The 18,595-nt window shown below is 38.6% G+C and overlaps 1 protein-coding gene across 1 annotated transcript in view; it reads left to right on the plus strand.

The window, feature by feature from the left end:
• Nucleotides 1-18,595, plus strand: part of TSHR (thyroid stimulating hormone receptor) — a 134,931-nt gene that overhangs the window by 60,802 nt on the left and 55,534 nt on the right. The window contains exons 2-3 of the mRNA XM_069465189.1: nt 4,216-4,287; nt 11,586-11,660. Of these exons, the coding sequence (XP_069321290.1) occupies nt 4,216-4,287; nt 11,586-11,660 (147 nt within the window). The remainder of the gene's footprint in view (nt 1-4,215; nt 4,288-11,585; nt 11,661-18,595) is intronic.

Here is an 18,595-nt window from a genome sequence, read left to right on the forward strand (position 1 = left end):
TATAATCCACAATTTCACAATATACAAATATCTGGATTATGTATACTAATTCCCTCTTTTTCTACTACCAAAACTTTCCAGGCTCACATAGTCTAGTTCAGTGAAATATACTTAGCACATCTTAATGAAATATTAGTTGATTGATTGGCACAGGTATTTAATACAAAAGGAGGACCTTAAATGCAGATGACATTGATATTAAACAAAAAAACTTGATGCAGAATCACGAAGTATTCTTAGCCTGTTTGCCAGGAGACCAAAAATACGACACACAAGTGGGAAGTTTGGTGTTTCTGACCACACAGGCTTAAGCATAGCAAAGAAGATCAACCAGGCTGCTCAACTTGGTAAAATTCACTCATGCTTATCATTAGGGGCTGTAGTGGAAACATGTACCATCGATTAATTAAAATCGACAGCCACATGTGCACATATACGCAAAAACTGTGTATTTAAGATTACAGAAATGTGTAAGAAACAAGATGTTGGGATGTTGCTTGGATTTACATGTTGATGAAATTTCACTGAAATGAGTCTACTATCATGCAAGCTTACTGTGAAAAATTTAATTGCACAGACTATTCTTGTTGGAACACAGAGAACTATCTGCTCTCTTTACTAGCATTAACCAGATTTCCCTCCCCCATTGCTACTGCAAGAATAAAAAGACAGTACGTAAAACTGGATCCTAGTCTACAAAATCTGCAAGTCAATCAGTGATAGTTTGCCTGCATTTCAATTTCTGCATAATATCTTCCAAATACAGACACTTGAGATGTAAATCTTGCCTCTGCAAGGCCCCAAGGAAACATTTGTCTCTAAGTTATATTTTCAATGATCATTCTTGGTTATATAAATCATAGAAAAATAAATTTAAACTGTAAAATCAACTTATATTTATTATCTCTTGTAATTTCCATATCTTAAAGCCAACTTGTTTAACTACTAAATGTGAATACTCCATTAGGATATAAAACTAATAGCTGTAAATATTTTTCTGATGAATTATGTGTGATGCCTTAATTATTAATTGTAAATACTTGTACTATATGTATAAGGTAAGTTTTCTGAGTTTTATCACTATATTTTAGAGAGAATAATCATTACCTTCTCATTTTGGATCACTGAAGGCAAATAAAAAACAGATCCTCTTCAGTACCTAGCATACTTTCATAAGAAACAAATGCTATTTTGATGCTAATTCTTTGGACAATAATAAATCACCTGGACACTTTTCTAATATTTTTGTCAAAAGAATATATACTTAGATATGTACTTTTTATTTTTCACAAGTATTCAAAATGTATTGTGGAATTAAAATATTTTAGCCAAATAATCACACTCACTTGTTTTTTTCCTCCCATCTACTTTTAAAGCAATAATCACAATGTCACACAATTCCTTGAATAAAAGTTCTGCTCTTGGAAATGTAAACAATGGGAAAAACATCCAGCTTCTTACCCCTAGATAGAGGGATAGAGAGAAAACAGATTGATGATAGACACTCTATCAATTATTAATATGAGTAGCTCTAGCTACAAAATTGCTGTACAACAAAGCAACCACAAAACCTCCCTAAGGGTTATTGCTGATGCATCTGGGGTCACCTGGGGGTCAGCAAGGCATCCACATACTACAATTTACTCTCCACACCCTCATCTTAGAGTAAAACTATTGGGGGAAAATGGAACAAAAGCTCTGTACATAAATATGGGTATCTTCTTGACTTGATTAGCTAGATGCCACGTCCTTGCCAGTTATTTCTATTCTCTATTTGAAGATGCCTTAGAAGTAATGGCTTCTTAAATGATTTCATAAGATTAACCAGACTAACAACATTTTAAAAACTAGGGAAGAAAGTAAAGGAAAGCTTAAGCTAATATGTGATGAATTTTAGAGAGGCAACCAAGACAATTTGTACAGAAAGTAAAATACGTGTGTGTGTGTGTGTACTCAATAATCGATTTACTTTTCTAGATTACGTGCACATTACCATGAATATAACCAGGCAAATGTATGACTGTTAGATTGCAGTTGAATTTGGTAATCTATACAATCACTTGCCATTCTGATAGTTCATTTAACGCTATTGAAATCAGTCTTCTGTCCTAGGCTGTTATAATCATCATGATATTAACTAAATTCATTCAACAAATAGATAATTCATTTTCATCTTAGGCAAGGATTACTGGCACACACCCCCCCTTCACTTTTATTTATGACTTATTATACATATTATATTGTCACTAAGACAGTTGCTCTGAGATACATAGTCCTTATTGGTCTATGTGTATTGATGGGCTTTTCTTTGGTGAGAAATCTGGCTGGGAAGAATATCTTGTTTATGGAATTAAGCAAAACATTAGCATTCCAAATATTTTTATCTTTTACGACACGTTCTGCCACAACTAATTCAATAATAGGAAAAAGATCTTTGTTCAGACTTAAAGTGTATGTGTTTTTGTGTGTGAAAGAGAAAGCAAGAATTAAAGAAACAGGTACAATATATTTCAGAAAATCATACTTTGGGAAAGAATATAAACATTATTTGAATCTTTAACCCAAAGTCTATTAAATTGCATGTAGGTGGTATTTATGTTCCAAGTCAAACTTTTTGGAAACCATTATAATCTTATTCTAATTTTCTATTTAATTTGACATATGTTATTTGCTTTTGAATACAGGATAACCCAAATATTTTTAGTCAGTGAATGTTACAGTTTAGACACACATTACCCACAAGCAGTGTGTGCAGTCTTACAATAATGTATGCCCACAAGATTCTTGCATTAAGATAGCTCTATAAGATTATCTTTGAGCTTAAGAAACTTGATATCCTTGGGTGGTACCCAACAGGTGTGTATCTTATACTCTGTTTTCCCCTGGCATGGCCCAATTTTACACAGAAATTTTAGTAGAACAACTTGTTCTTCTCATATCTTTTTAACTTCAGAATCTTAGATCTGGACCAACACGCTTTTAATCAATTAAGGGAATGTAAGTGGGAGATATTAAAAGGAGGACAAATAATTTATGGAACCTGAATTTCTGAAGTCATTTTAAGGCAACATTGGGCTTCAAGGTGAAACAGGTGCTGAAAAGAGCTTAAAATTTACTCTTTCAATCATTCACATCGCCTTCCTCTCGCTCCAAGTTAATAGGTCCTTTTATAAATTAATTTGGCCCTTCTGATGCTTCAATTAGGCAGGTTACAGTACTCCAGAGAAAGCATAGATCAAGGAAATAGACTGTTGAGAAATAACCCTGCAGCCTAGAAGGAAAAATACACAGTGTTTAGTCTATTGTCTATAAATAAGTGTACTAAATGGATGATATGTAATCACCAATATGTAAGTGGCAAAAACAGACATATGCAAGAGATCTTTAGTGTGATGAGGCATTGTCCTTATGCAAAGTAAGTTATGACACTAGGCCTGCATTTTTCCATACAAGATTCTATTCAAGTATTCATTCTAGTAAAGAGAGGAACTCAAAAACTAGAGCACCTAGGTGGAGAGGCATACTGGAACACATGAAGGTGTATCATTACTTACGAGGAGAAGATTCTCAGACTTCTGAAGAGTATCCAAACAAAGCAAACTGGAGGAAAAGCCATAGCTTTAAATTGCATATTCAACAAAGATGTCTTAAGATTCTGAGGAAGAATTAACTCCTTATCAGTCAGTTATTTCCAAACGGCAGCAAGTAGATCAAGGTAATGGTTGAAGAGATCTTTCTTTCCTTGGGCAAAAGATGGTAACCATACCATTATTTTTAATCTTTAAGATAAAATAAGTTCATTTAATTCCTCTAAATATGTACTTAATAAACATTCTGATGGCATTCCAAGACATTGCCATTGATAAGTACATAATGTGAATTCAGTAGTCCTGACATACTTAAGAAATATTATGTTGCCCTTCAGTTAACAAATAGAATGCAATATCAGGCAAGGTACACTAGTTTACTGCTAATTCATCAATGAAGTTTGAGGATTTGTTTCATACATGTAAATCTCAGTGCCAATTCTTGTCTTGTTGGAAAAGAAGTTGTATTTTTTTTTTATGTTTTTTGAGTACTATTTTTGCTAATTATGTATGATGAACTGTATGTTGTAAGGACTGTCATGCTTTTAAAGTGTTCTCTATAATTTAGATGAACTATTAGAAAAGCTCGGTGATTAAAACTCTACCTGTATAACTGTTTTTTTTGTAGGAAACTTATTGAGACTCATCTGAAAACCATTCCCAGTCATGCATTTTCAAATCTGCCCAATGTTTCCAGGATGTAAGTAGTTTTATTACATATAAAGTTTGTATTTGTGACACATTATTTTCTAAATGTCAAGAAAAATACTTGGTACTGTACTTGCATAAGTCAATGGCATCTCCATTTTTAATGTATATGAAAATTTTATGTACATATTTATTTGATTTTGCTCCACTCTCTAATTCCTAGATGATTTTTTTAAATCAAGAGCAAATATAAAATTCATTTGGCCTTGAGAAGTTCATAAGTCTTGAGGTAGTTTGATATCTTGGGATGTGGCAAAACTGGGAATCTCTTCCATAAACAGATTTATATATCTATCTCCAATCCATCTATCCTTGTTACCAATTCTTGAATCACCTTTCGCCACTAATACAAATGTTTACATTTTTTCATAAACATTTTATCAATGCTTTTAGATTTCTCACTTAAAAAAATTGAAAATAATTCTAAATCTTAAACACTGAATTGCTATCATTTCTCACTTAAAAAATTTGAAAATAATTCTAAACCTTAAACACTGAATTGCTATCCACTCAGAGTAAGGAGGAAAAGGTCTTCCACGTTGAGTTAACAAAGATTAGATCTGCATAGGAAAGGAACCAGATCTTTGTTTCATTTCATTGATTTTGGCAGGCTGTCCAGATAGTTCAAACATGTGAAATAATATAGCCAGGAGCAACCTGTACAGTTTCTGGCTAAATCTATTCATTTCATGACCATTTCTGGCGTGTTGATTGTGTCATTTCAACAGTTCTCAACCAGAAGCAATTTTGTCCCTAGAAGCATTGCATTTTTGGTTGTCAACATTGGAAAAAGGACTGCTACTAGCATTTAGTGGATAGAGGAGAAGAATGCTGCTAAACATTCTACAATTCATAGGACAGTCCCCGCCACAGAGAATTATCTATCCAAAATGTCAACAGTGCTGAGGCTCAGAGACCATTCTATCTGAACATCTCTTCAGTTTTTGAAGTTGCTAACTAGGCCCTTCTTTCTTCAGATTTCTGCCTTTTTTGGTTTCCTTGATATTCTTCTTTCATCTCTCTTCTTATTGTACTACCCTGGCTATGCTTCCTCAGTCTCCTTTCCTGACTTCCATTTTATTTTTGCCACTTCCTTAATTACCAGTTCTTTCTTTGTGTATTTTGTCCTAATTCCTCTATACTCCCATTCCTTTGGCTTCACTATTGCCCGATATAGCTAATGCCTATATGAATCCTTTACCCCTGACTCACTCCTACAATCCAGGCCTGCCTTATAAACTTCCTTCCAAATGTTACCACTTTCATGCCCCATCAGCACTTCAAACTCAGCATATCCAAAATAGACACATCATCTTCCTCCCAACCTGCTCCTTCTCTTTTTACAGCACCGCCATTAGCATCCTATAAGCTAAAAACCTCAAATTCCCCTTCGGCTCTGTTTTCTCTCATCTCCCTTATACAACTGCCTATTCTTGTCTCCACTTGGAGAGCTTGTTGAATAAATGAAGTAATAGCCAAGCATTTATTGAGCCCTACTTTGTGCCTGGCACTTTGCTAGATGCTCTGTATACAGCAGTAGACGAGACTCATGGAACCTCCAGTTTCATTCCTACAAGAGTGATGAATGCCATGATGGACTCAGTATTGGCTGCTGTGGAAACTCACATGTATGTTACCTGAATTTGGCAGAGGAGAGGGGTTGGGGAAGATCTCCTGGAGAAAAAAAAAATGGCACCTGACCTGTGATCTACAATATCTAGCAAAAAGTAGATAGAAAGATAGTTCCAAGCAGAAGGGTAAAGCCTGGGCTTTCCCAGGAATTGAAATAAGTTTACTGGGGCTTGAACTTGGGCTGGGAGGGAGAAAGTAGAAAAAAATAAAACTGAGGGGTAAACATATTCAGGGCCTTGTGAATCTTGTGAAGGATTCTGAAATTTTCCCTAAGAACCAAGCCACTGAATAGTTTTAAGCCGGCAAGTGAAATGATAAGATTTTTTAGAAACAGTCACTTGGCTGTGCTGCGAAGTGAGGCCTTAAAGAAAGCAAAAGCAATTTTAAGCAACAAAAACAAAATGGGAGGTATTAATTTGCCAGACCTCAAACTATACTACAAGGCCGTGGTTCTTAAAACAGCCTGGTACTGGCACAAGTATAGGGACACAGACCAGTGGAACACAACAGAAAATCCAAATATAGAACCATCCTCATATAGTCACCTAATTTTTGACAAAGCTGGAAAGAATATACTCTGGGGACAAGAATCCCTATTCAATAAATGGTGCTGGGAGAATTGGTTAGCCACTTGTAGAAGACTGAAACAGGACCCACAGCTTTCACCTCTCACAAAAATCAAATCACAGTGGATAACAGACTTAAACCTTAGGCGTGATACAATCAGAATTCTAGAAAAAAATGTAGGAAAGACTCTTACAGACATTGGCCTAGGCAAAGAATTTATGAAGAAGACCCCCAAGGCAATCACAGCAGCAACAAAAATAAATGAATGGGACATGATTAAATTAAAAAGCTTCTGCACAGCCAAAGAAACAGTCCAGAGAATAAACAGACCACCTACAGAATGGGAAAAAATATTTGCATACTACACATCAGATAAAGGACTGATAACTAGAATCTATTTAGAACTCAGGAAAATCAGCAAGAAAAAATCAAACAACCCTATCAAAAAGTGGGCAAATGACATGAATAGAAACTTCTCAAAAGAAGATATAAGAATGGCTAACAAACATATGAAAAAATGCTCAACATCCCTAATCATCAGAGAAATGCAAATCAAAACCACAATGAGATATCACTTAACCCCAGTGAGAATGGCCTTTATCAAAAAAACCCAAAACAACACATGTTGGCGTGGATGTGGAGAGACAGGAACACTCATACACTGCTGGTGGGACTGCAAACTAGTGCAACCCCCGTGGAAAGCATTATGGAGGTATCTTAAACAGATTCAAGTAGACCTGCCATTTGATCCAGCAATCCCATTATTGGGCATATACCCAAAGGAAAAAAGGTCATTCTGTAACAAAGACACATGTACCCAAATGTTTATAGCAGCACAATTCACAATTGCAAAGATGTGGAAACAACCCAAATGCCCATCAATACATGATTGGATTAGTAAGCTGTGGTATATGTATACCATGGAATATTACTCAGCTATAAGAAATAATGAAGATACGACATCTCTATGGTTCTCCTGGAGAGAGTTGGAACCCATTGTATTAAGTGAAGTATCCCAAGAATGGAAAAATAAGCACCACATGTACTCACCAGAAAATTGGTTTCCCTGATCATCACCTAAATACACATCTGGGAACGACACCAATCGGATATCAGACTGAGGTGGGGGGTGGGGGAGGGGATGGGTGTATGCCTACACAATGAGTGCATTGCGCACAATTTGGGGATTGGTAACGCTTGAAGGTGCTGATTCGGGAAGGGGGGGTGGGGAAGGGAGGGATATATACCTACATGATGGGTGCAACGTGCACTACCTGGGGAACAGACACGCCTGGAGCTCTGACTTGGGGGGAAAGGCGGTACATGGGCAACGTATGTAACCTGCAATACTGTATCCCCCATAACAATAAGATGAAAAAAAAAAAAAAAAAAAAAAAAGGCTGCAGGCGGAGAGCTAGTCAAGAGGCTGATGCAGTGCCTGGCGGAGAGGGGATGGCAAACTGAATAATGGGGGGTGAGGGGGAATAAAGAAAACATACACAGATTTCAGAAAAAATAAGGGAGAACTGGTGAACGTTAAAGTCGATGGATTTGGAGGTGGAGGGAGATTGGAAAGAATTGCATCCAAGTGTCTGACGAGGGCACCTGTGTGGTTGACGAGCCCATTCACTGAGATAGAGGAGAAGCAACTCGTGTATTTGCTGTGGAGGGGGAGGAGGTAAGTCAGGAGTTGAAGTCAGGGCATATGGCATTTGAGGTGCAGATACATTCAGCAAACATCAGGGCATAGACATAATTTATTCATTCTTTTGACCAATATTTTTTCAAACCTTCCTACATGCCAATCATTGCTCTGAGAACTAGGGATACATCAGGAAATGGACAAAGACACGTACCCCTGCTTACATTTGAATGAGAGGAAATAGACAATGAACCAAAAACATAATAAATATTAATAAATTATATCCTAATTTAGAAGGGAAAAATGTATATGGGAAAAAGAAAAAAGTCAAGGAGAGTAAGGAGGATTGGACGTTCTGTGTATGTACGGGTACAAAAGGGAGTGGTTTGGGTAGAGATGATGACTTGAGAGGTATAAACAGATAGCTGTAACTGGGACCAGGGGAAGGCTCAGTAGAGGGGGAGAAGCTAAAGGGAGTGAAGAAAGAACAATTTTAAGATCATATGGTCCGTGAGGAGGCAGGGGAGGGTGGGATACAAATAGAAGGGTTGGCCTTCTCTAGGAAGTTGGTCACCTCTTGTGTCATAATAAGAACTTTACAATGAAAGATGGCGCAGATGCAGGTAAACTAATAGGCTTGTTGGTGGAGAATTCAAGGAATCCTCATGCCAAGGTTTCAATCTTTTCTACAAATTGTTAAAATTATTAAAGTTTATCTATTAAGATGGAGAGTGGAGGTAGTGGAGTTAGAAATTTGGGGAGAAAGTTTAAAATAAAAGTGGGGGGCAATAAGAAGATGGTTGATGAGATATATGGGACATCCAGGCAGATTTGAAGGCCCTGTCAAGGCTTTCTCCAGGGAAATTGTGCTGGATTCTCCAGTCTGGATTAATTGTTCCCTGAATCCCATCAGAGCACTTAACACCTTGTGCGTTAATGCCATTTACCTGTCTGTATCTCACACTTCTGTGAGTTCCTTGAAGCTAGGGAACAAGTCTGTAGCGCCATTGTCCAGAAGGATGTCTGACATACAGTAAATGTTCAATAGATATTTGATGAATGAAAACGCATACACATACATGAATAATAGTTAATGATTTCATATATCTCGAGGAGGAAGAATGTGATCACCAAGACAACCCTAGGTTTGTCTGGGACAGTCCAAATTCCCACCTATTATTCTGTCATAATTATTAACAGCACCCTGTTTTAACTCACAACAATATCCTAGTTTGGATGACACACGGTGTGATCACTGTAATGATTATATAAGATGTATAAGCTAAGAGGAAATCTGAAGAAGTGGGATCTGATTTTTTTTCCTAGTTTTAAAAAATGGGAGGCCAGCACAGTGCCTATAATCCCAGCATTTTAGGAGGCCAAGGCAGGAGGATCACTTGAGGCTAGGAGTTTGAGACCAGCTTGGGCAAAATAGTGAGACCCCAACTCTGTAAAAACAAATTTTTTTAAATTAGCCAGGCACAGTGGTGTGGGCCTGCAGTCTCAGCTACTCAGGAGGATGAAGCAATAGGATCACTTGAACCCAGGAGTTCAAGGCCATAGTGAGCTATGATAGTGCCACTGCACTTCAGCCTGGGAAACAGAGTGAGACCCTGTCTCTAAAACAAACAAACCAAAAATGGGATAAGTAAGCAGGGAATCATTACTTTCATCTTACTGAATGAATAATTCGTACATGTCATCTTCACAACTGAGCTGTAACATAACCTTTCAAAGAGGTGTCTATTAGGTTGGAGAAAGTGGAACTTCAGTCTTAGGATGTGAGATGAATATCCCTTCAAAACTTTGAGAAAGGCTCACACATCTTAACTAAGAAATTCAGAGAAAATTTGGAGCAATGGATATGATGCAAACTTAGGGAAACAAGTCGGCAGCCTTCAAACTGAATCTTGCTCATCTAGAGGGCTCAGAATCATCTGTGGTAAAGCTCCCCAATCTCTACATAATAAATTAGTGCTTTTCGATGTGTTCCATTGTTTCCTCTATGTTGGAGGTATATTTGGATCAAAACCATTTATATAATGTTGTTATTCACAAGAGGCAAAGGGTTGGGAGACTGGATAAATCAAAGGATAATTGTTTAGAAAAGAGGTAATTCAAAACAGAAAGCACAGGACCATTAGAATACTCACAATAACCAAGATAAAAGCTCAGGAGGGAATAATCAGCACTCCTCTTACAAACATTGTATCAGTGAAAATATTTTGCTGACAGATTCAATTCAAACAATAGGCCAGTTGTACTCAACCTGGCTAGCCCATTAAAATTACTTAAGAAAAGCTTTTGAGAAATAAAAATACGTATACAGCCATACCACCCTGAACGCTCCTGATCTCGTCTGAAAAATAAAAATGCTTGACCTATTCCTCATAAATTGATTTAATTATCCTAGACTGAGTCTTAGACATCTGTGTGTTTTAAAAGCCCCACCAGTAGTTTAATTGTATGTCCAGGGTTGAGAATCTCTGCTATGTGTACAGCCAGAAACCATCTGTTAACTATTAGTTTTCCCAAATGTCATAGAAATGTCTCTCAATAGAAAATGGTCGTTGAATTTCGCTACATTAGTCATTTTCATTACAAGATGGAATTTGAGGAAGCTATTTGAAACATTCCTTACATATTCTTAAATTGCATTTAGGAGTTTTGCTTTTCTTCTTTTTTAGTACTTAAAACATTGAGTTACCTTTTGCTTACAAAATTTAAGACGAATCTTGAATTTTCAGCCTCATTCAAAATCAAGAAGAGAAGTCTTGAGAGAATATGTAGTCACCACCCAATGCAATGTTCCACTCACTATAGAATTGTGGTTTTCTCTTCATTTTCTTTGAAACTATATTTCTAATCCCATGCTATTAGGGATTCCATTAAAAATTCTTATTCATTCTAGTGGTCTTTTCTAATGCTTTCATTTTCTGCTACTTTGAGTAACTTATCTATTCATTTGTTCATTTTATTGAGAGTCTACTATATGCCAATCACTCTGAAAGGCACAAAAGACTCAATGGCCAAAGACAGACACAGTTCTGCATTTCAGAGAACTTACAGTCTAAAGAAACAACATAAATCAAATATCATCCAAACAATTGGAAAGTTCCACTGTGATAATTAGGGAAAGGAGAAGTTTATGATGCTATAAGGATATAAATTGGAGCTAATCAGGAAGTTTGGGTAAAGCTTCTGAAGGAAGTGACAGTTGAATGAGAACTTAAAATGAATAGGACTTAATATATTGAGAAAATTCAGGTATCACGGGATTTGGAAAAAAATAGCAATTAATTTTAACATAATTTGGGAGAACTCATGAGGGTTGTGCATGTTGCATGATTTGGGAAGCTCATGACAAAGAAGTTACGTTAAAAATACTATGTTTGGAGTTTACAACCCTACTAACTTCCTATTTTGTCTTGTATTTTTCTGACCTTCAGCTACTTATCTATAGACGCAACTCTGCAGCGGCTAGAATCACATTCCTTCTACAATTTGAGTAAAATGACTCACATGTAAGTATAAGGGAAAATACAGCATAGACCTAAGCCACAGCTACCCTTGATTGATAATTTTGGGGTTCCAGACGGCAAGGGAAGCTGGTTTCTAGATCGGGGGTCAAAACTTCTGTTTATGATCAAATTCTTAACTTGTTCTCACTCTCAGTTTATGTTAATCCATCCTAATTACCTCTTACTTCCACGGTTGGAAGTTAAAGACATTAAAAGTTTGTTTTTGGGCCGGGCGCGGTGGCTCACGCCTGTAATCCTAGCACTCTGGGAGGCCGAGGTGGGCGGATCGTTTGAGCTCAGGAGTTCGAGACCAGCCTGAGCAAGAGTGAGACCCCATCTCTACTAAAAATAGAAAGAAATTATATGGACAGCTAAAAATATATATAGAAAAAATTAGCCGGGCATGGTGGCACATGCCTGTAATCCCAGCTACTTGGGAGGCTGAGACAGGAGGATCCCTTGAGCCCAGGAGTCTGAGGTTGCTGTGAGCTAGGCTGACGCCATGGCACTCACTCTAGCCTGGGCAACAAAGTGAGACTCTGTCTCAAAAAAAAAAAAAAAAGTTTGTTTTTGAACTGCTATCCATTCTATTACTACTGTATCAGCATATGTTATCGGTGTGAATGTCAGTGAGTCAATAAATATTTACTGAATATCTGTGCAAGATTCTGCAAAACTGACAGTTTTTCCTTGATCAAGAAAGAGAAGAGTTCCTTAGTGAGGTTAGAGCAGGAGAGGGGTTTACAACTCTAGCTCTGGAGTTGGTCAGAGTTGGATTTGAACACTGGCTTCTCCGCCTACTCACTATCTAACCTTGGATACGTCACATAATTTTTCCTAGCCTCATATGGGTAATAAAATTTCCAACTTCATGTGTTTATTATAAATATTGAATGATGTATGTAAGCATTTAATATAGTGCCTAGCATATCAAAACCAATCAGTACACTTCAGAAATAATTTGTCTCCTTTTATTTCTCTAGTACATTATAATATATAAAAAATTTTACATAATCACATTGCATTTTTAAATGAGCCATATATTATTAAATATTAACTCTATTTTCTTGATGAGAAAACAAAAATATTTATCTATAAATACTTAGTATATTCTAGACATTATACTAAACTTTTTTTGAATAATATTTAACGCTTAAAAAAACAACCCTGTGAAGTAGAGATTATTATTTCCATTATTTATATAAGAAAAATACAAATCCCAAGAGGCTAAGTATATTTCCCTTGGTCACAAAGTTACTAGGGGATAGGGCCAGAATCTTTACAATGTTATAAATTTCTGACTTAAAAATTCTTACCTTGTGTGCTACATTCTGCTGCCTTCAAGAATATTGAGGCCCAGAATGTTGCTTCCAACTATGGTGGGCTAACTTACACCAGATCAACCATTAGTCTGAGAGTAACTAGAGGAGCTAGATTTAAAAAAAAAATTTTTTTTTGTTTGTTTAAAGGTATTGGAGTGTTATGAAGGCTAGAAGGATTTGAGGGGAGATAAGCAAATCCCAAAAGTATCATTTGGTTATATTCCCTTTGAGGTATTTGCTGAATTGTAAGGAAAAGCTTAAAGACCGAGAGGCTGAACAGAGGTTTAAGCAGTCTCACAGGAATAGGAAAATAAAAATTGGAGTTCAGGGATCACTAAGAAGGATAGCTCCTATTAAACATCCCAGGATTTTAGCCAGGATCCCTAAATAGCTTTATCCTATATGTATGGGATAACTGCAAATAGATCAGCCCTCACAAAGACTAAAACCCAGCTTTGAATCAGTAAAAAAAATAACCAGACATACAAAAAACAAAAACAAAAAAAACCCAAGAGTGTATGGGGAAAAAAACATCAAGAAGAAAACAGGCCTGGTGCAGTGGCTCACGCCTGTAATCCTAGCACTCTGGGAGGCCGAGGTGAGAGGATCGCTCGAGGTCAGGAGTTCAAGACCAGCCTGAGCAAGAGCAAGACCCCCGTCTCTACTAGGCTGAGGAAGAAGAATTTTTTTATTTTTTTGGAGACAGAGTCTCGCTCTTTTGCCCTGGCTAGAGTGCTGTGGCATCAGCCTAGCTCACAGCAACCTCAAACTCCTGGGCTCAAGCGATCTTCCTGCCTCAGCCTCCCGAGTAGCTGAGACTACAGGCATGCACCACCATGCCCGGCTAATTTTTTCTATATATTTTTAGTTGTCCAGCTAGTTTCCTTCTATTTTTAGTAGAGACAGAGTCTCGCTCTTGCTCAGGCTGGTCTCCAACTCCTGACCTCGAGTGATCCTCTCACCTCGGCCTCCCAGAGTTCTAGGATTACAGGTGTGAGCCACCGCACCCGGCCCAGGCCTCTCCTCTTAGTGTTGGACTATATACCTGTTGCTCTGCTTGATATCCCTTCTCTCAGATGTCTCACATATATGTATGACATTTTAAGTACTCAAAACTGAACTCTGAGAATAGATAGCAAGATGGCTGACCAGAGACATCAGCTGCCAGGATGTCTCAGAAAGAAGGAAAAGTTTAAATAAAAAAGAAAAAGGAAACAAACAATCGCAGATTGGGTGTAATTCTGAGGGAAAAGTGCCAGAACCTACAAGAGATTCCACAGAGAGAAGTTGCAGAGCAGAACAAGCAGCAGCAAGATATTGACAGAGATCAACCCCGGAGAGGCTGGAGTCCAGCAGACAGGGTAGGTGAAGTGGTGTGTTTCTCCCTCCCTCATGTCTCTGGCAGTCAGCAGGCTCCTGAGCTGTTAGAGAGCATTTCTACCTTCACAAACCCAAAAGCTGCTGCCAGCAGTGAACTGGGAGCTTCTTGAGGACAAAACACCAGACTCCCAGCATCCGTGAGGTGCTTCCTGTAACCATAGACTTGAGCCAAGATGGCAGGTGCCATATTGCTTTTCTACCCATGGTGTGCCTGTGTTCTCCCCATAGGGCTTTAGCCCTCAGTTTTTGTCTTGCTCATTCCCACACAAACATTTCCCAACTCCAGCCCAGGCTGCGGGAGCCACAGGGAGCCAGTGGGTCCTGAGAGATCTGCATGACCTCAGAGCCTGGACATTCTGGGCGGGGTGCCTTCCAGAGAAAGGGACAGAGTGCTAGCTTTCCCCATTCAGACTCTTTTCCTCTCCTTCCCCTCCCCTGCCCAAAGCTGCCAAGAGAGATGCTTGAGCAGGGGTTCTCAGAAGCTGCTGCTTCCCCTTTGTTGGGGCTTCCACAGAAAGGAGGGCTCAAACTTTTGCTCTTAAAGACCAGCAGAACTAAGGAATGCCCAGACTATGAGCTCCCTGCTCACCGGCCCTCCCGGTGCTGCTTGCCTGGTGGCTCCATCAGAGCAGGGCTAACCCTGAGGCAGAGAGACATCAAACCTGCTTGAGCACCCCATAAGCAACTTGTGACCAGCACACTTCTGCCTGTCACAGTCAGGGACTGATCTTCAGGGACCCGGGGACAGGACTGCAGGCCAGATCCCATACCCTTAGGACTCAATCCTGTTGTTTAGGGGCATGGAGGGGAGATTTGTGAACTAATCTCAGGAAGTGAGGAAGCCCTTGTGGGCAGAAATGAAAAAGAGAGCACAGCATGGATCCCAGCCGTGGAGCACTCATGGAGCACCCCTCCTCCCACATTAAAGCCACACTTTCAACCCAGGGTAAGATCCTGGATAGGGATGCTCACAGCCTTCAGTGCCATTGCTGGGGAGCTCAGCTAGTGAGAATGGTTTTTATCAAGAAGTCCCAAAACAACAAATGCTGGCATGGATGTGGAGAGATAGGAAAACTCATACACTGTTGGTGGGACTGTAAATTAGTGCAACCTCTATGGAAAACAGTATGGAGATTCCTCAAAGAACTAAAAGTCGACCTACCAGTTGATCCAGCAATCCCACTACTGGGTATTTACCCAAAGGAAAAGAAGTTATTTTATGAAAAAGACATTTGCACTCAAATGTTCATTGCAGCATTCACAAGTGCAAAGATGTAGAATCAGCCCAAGTACCCATCAATTCATGAGTGGATTAACAAAATGTGGTACATGTATACTATGGGATACTACTCAGCCATGAGGAAGGATGAATTAAGGCCTTTTGCAACAAGTTGGATAGAACTGGAGACCATTATCCTAAGTGAAATATCTAAAAAATGGATAAACAAACACCACATGTACTTGCTATTATACGGGAACTAACGGATGAGCACACACGTGCAGAGAGGGAAGTAAAACTCAGTGAAAATCAAGCATGGGGGACGGGGGAGGATGGGGTTGGGCTTAAACCTACCTAATGGATACAATGAACACTATCTGGGTGTTGGGCATTCTTATAACTCTGACTTGAGCATAACAAAATTGATACATGTCACCAAAAACACCTATACCCCCATAATATTTTGAAATAAAAAGTAAATGAAAAAACACTGAACTCTTAATAGTCCTCCTGAAATCTACTACTCCCTTGGTGTTTGCTGAGCCAGTAAATGGCCCCTCCGCTCATCTAGATGCAAATCCCCAATACTTGAAGGGTATCACTATACCTTCTTTCCTCATCATCCATTTCTAATCCTTCACCAAGTCCTGTTCATTCTATTGCCCTAATATATATGAAATGTATTGTTAGGTTTATTCCAGGTGGGAACCTGAAAAGTATGTATAGGACAGAATGTGGTTAATGCAAAAGTTAAGCTTGTAAAACAATAGCTGCAGGAGTCTAGGGAGTCCCAGGACTTTGTAGATCCGGCAGACGGCTGCAGCCAGCATTCCTTCCCCCTCCCTCCCTGATAGAGACAAAGTTTATCTCTCCCTAATAGATCTGACAGACAGCTGCAGCCAGCATTCCTTCCCCCTCCCTCCCTGATGGAGACCAAGGCCCCTCCCTAGCTCTCCTGATAAGGAGGACGCCAGAACAGAAGGATGGATGCGACTGGGGCAAAGGGGTAGGAGTTGGTTGTTTGAAGAAGAATTTACTACAAACAGTTGTTCTGCCCACCATTCTCTGCTGCACATAGCAGAAAGCAATTCTTCACCTGCCAGTTTGGCCCAGAAACAAAGAACTGAACAGGGAAGGTGGGAGGGAGTCGGCTATCCCCGTTTATAAAAACCCTCACCTAAACCCCCTTCTGTACTGACTCTCTTTTTGGACTCAGCTCACCTGCACCCGGGTAAACAAACCAGCCATGTTGCTCCCACATAGCCTGTGTGTGAAATGTGTCCTTTGGGTCATTCGTTCACCCTTTCGTGTATCCTTTTCCTTTTCACTGCTACCGCTTTTATCTAAGCCACCATCATCTTATGCTTGCACTACAATAATTTTAGAGCTTAACTGGTCTTTCCAATTTTGACCTCCTTTAATTCATTATCTGCACAGCAGGCAGAGTGATTTTTCTTGGGTAAAATCCAATGAAGTTAACATAAACTTCCAGGCCCAGGAGTTCAGCTGGCCCCTGCCCACCTCTGTCCTCATTTTGCTCCATTCCTGCATGCCTGTGTTCTTTGGTTCCTTGAACAGTCCAAGATCCTCCCACCTCAGGACCTTCACACACTTTTGCCTGTCTAGAAAGTTGTTTTCCTCTCTCTTACCTGGTTAACTCTACTGATTATTTTTTTAGCCTAAATATTACTCACACAGAGATACATACGCTTGACTCCCACTCCTGCATCTAAATTTGAATCTACCTTTGAATCCTTTATTTTTGTTTTATAGAACTTACTAAAATTTGTGGTAACAACGCAAATGTTTGATAATAATATGTCTCCACGAGGCAGTGTTTTATGTGCCATTCACCCACACCAAACAGTGCAGAAAAGTCAAACTAAAAATAAGAAAAAAGGAACAATTAGATATATTCTGAACATGCATTCTTAAAATAATTGGAAGAGTAGGCTATTCTTAATTTATGAAAAATATGATTGACAGAACATCTAGTATGTGCATGTATACATACATACACACACATATGTGTGTAGCTATTAATATCCTTAATTGAGCACTTACCATGTGCCAAGCACTATGCTAATTACTCAACATGTGTGTACTCAATCCTCACAATTCTCTGAAATGGTTACTATTATATTATAGTCAAAAGAAATTGAGGTTCAGTAACTCTGTCACTGTATTTAAAGTGCATTTTATGTAAACATCACATCATTGGACCTTGCTTTTATATCCAGCCTGAAAATTTTTGCTTTTTTATTATTCAATTTTTCACATTTATTATAATTGTTGATATGGTTGGATTTAGGTCTACCATTTTCCAATTTCTTCTCTGTCTTTTCTTTCTTCCTTTATTCCTCCGTTGCCTTCTTTTGTTTTTGATTTTGTTTTTGTTTTTCAGTATTCTATTTTATCTCCTCTATTAGCTCTTTAGCCCTTTGCAATTTTATGATTATGCGAGAGATTACAACATGCATCTTTCACTTATCACAGTCTACTGAGGAATAATATCATACCACTCCACATATCATGTAAGAACCTTTTGAAATGAAAGTTTCATTTACCCCCTCCCATCTTTCATGCTATCATTGTCATATATTTCACTTTATTTATTTATTTTTAGAAATAGAATCTTGCTCTGTCACCCAGGCTGGAATGTAGTGGCTGATCATAGCTCACTGCAGCTTCTAACTCCTGGGCTCACGTGATCCTCCTGCCCCAGCCTCCAGAGTAGCTGGGACTACAGCCCCATGCCACCATGCCCAGCTAATTGGTTTTTCATTTCTTTTCTTTTCTTTTCTTTTTTCTGGTGGAGACAAGGCTCTTGCTATGTTTCCCAGGTTGGTCTTGAACTCCTGGCCTCAAGTGATCCTCCTGCCTCAGCCTCCCAAAGTGCTGAGATTACAGGCATGAGCCACAATGCCCAGCCCATATATGTTATTTCTATATATACTGTGAACCTCACAATACACTGTTATTTTTACTTTAAAGATTTAATTAATTTTTACATAATT

The sequence above is a fragment of the Eulemur rufifrons genome, chromosome 2 (genome assembly GCF_041146395.1).
Source record: "Eulemur rufifrons isolate Redbay chromosome 2, OSU_ERuf_1, whole genome shotgun sequence".
Classification (NCBI taxonomy): Eukaryota; Metazoa; Chordata; class Mammalia; order Primates; family Lemuridae; genus Eulemur; species Eulemur rufifrons.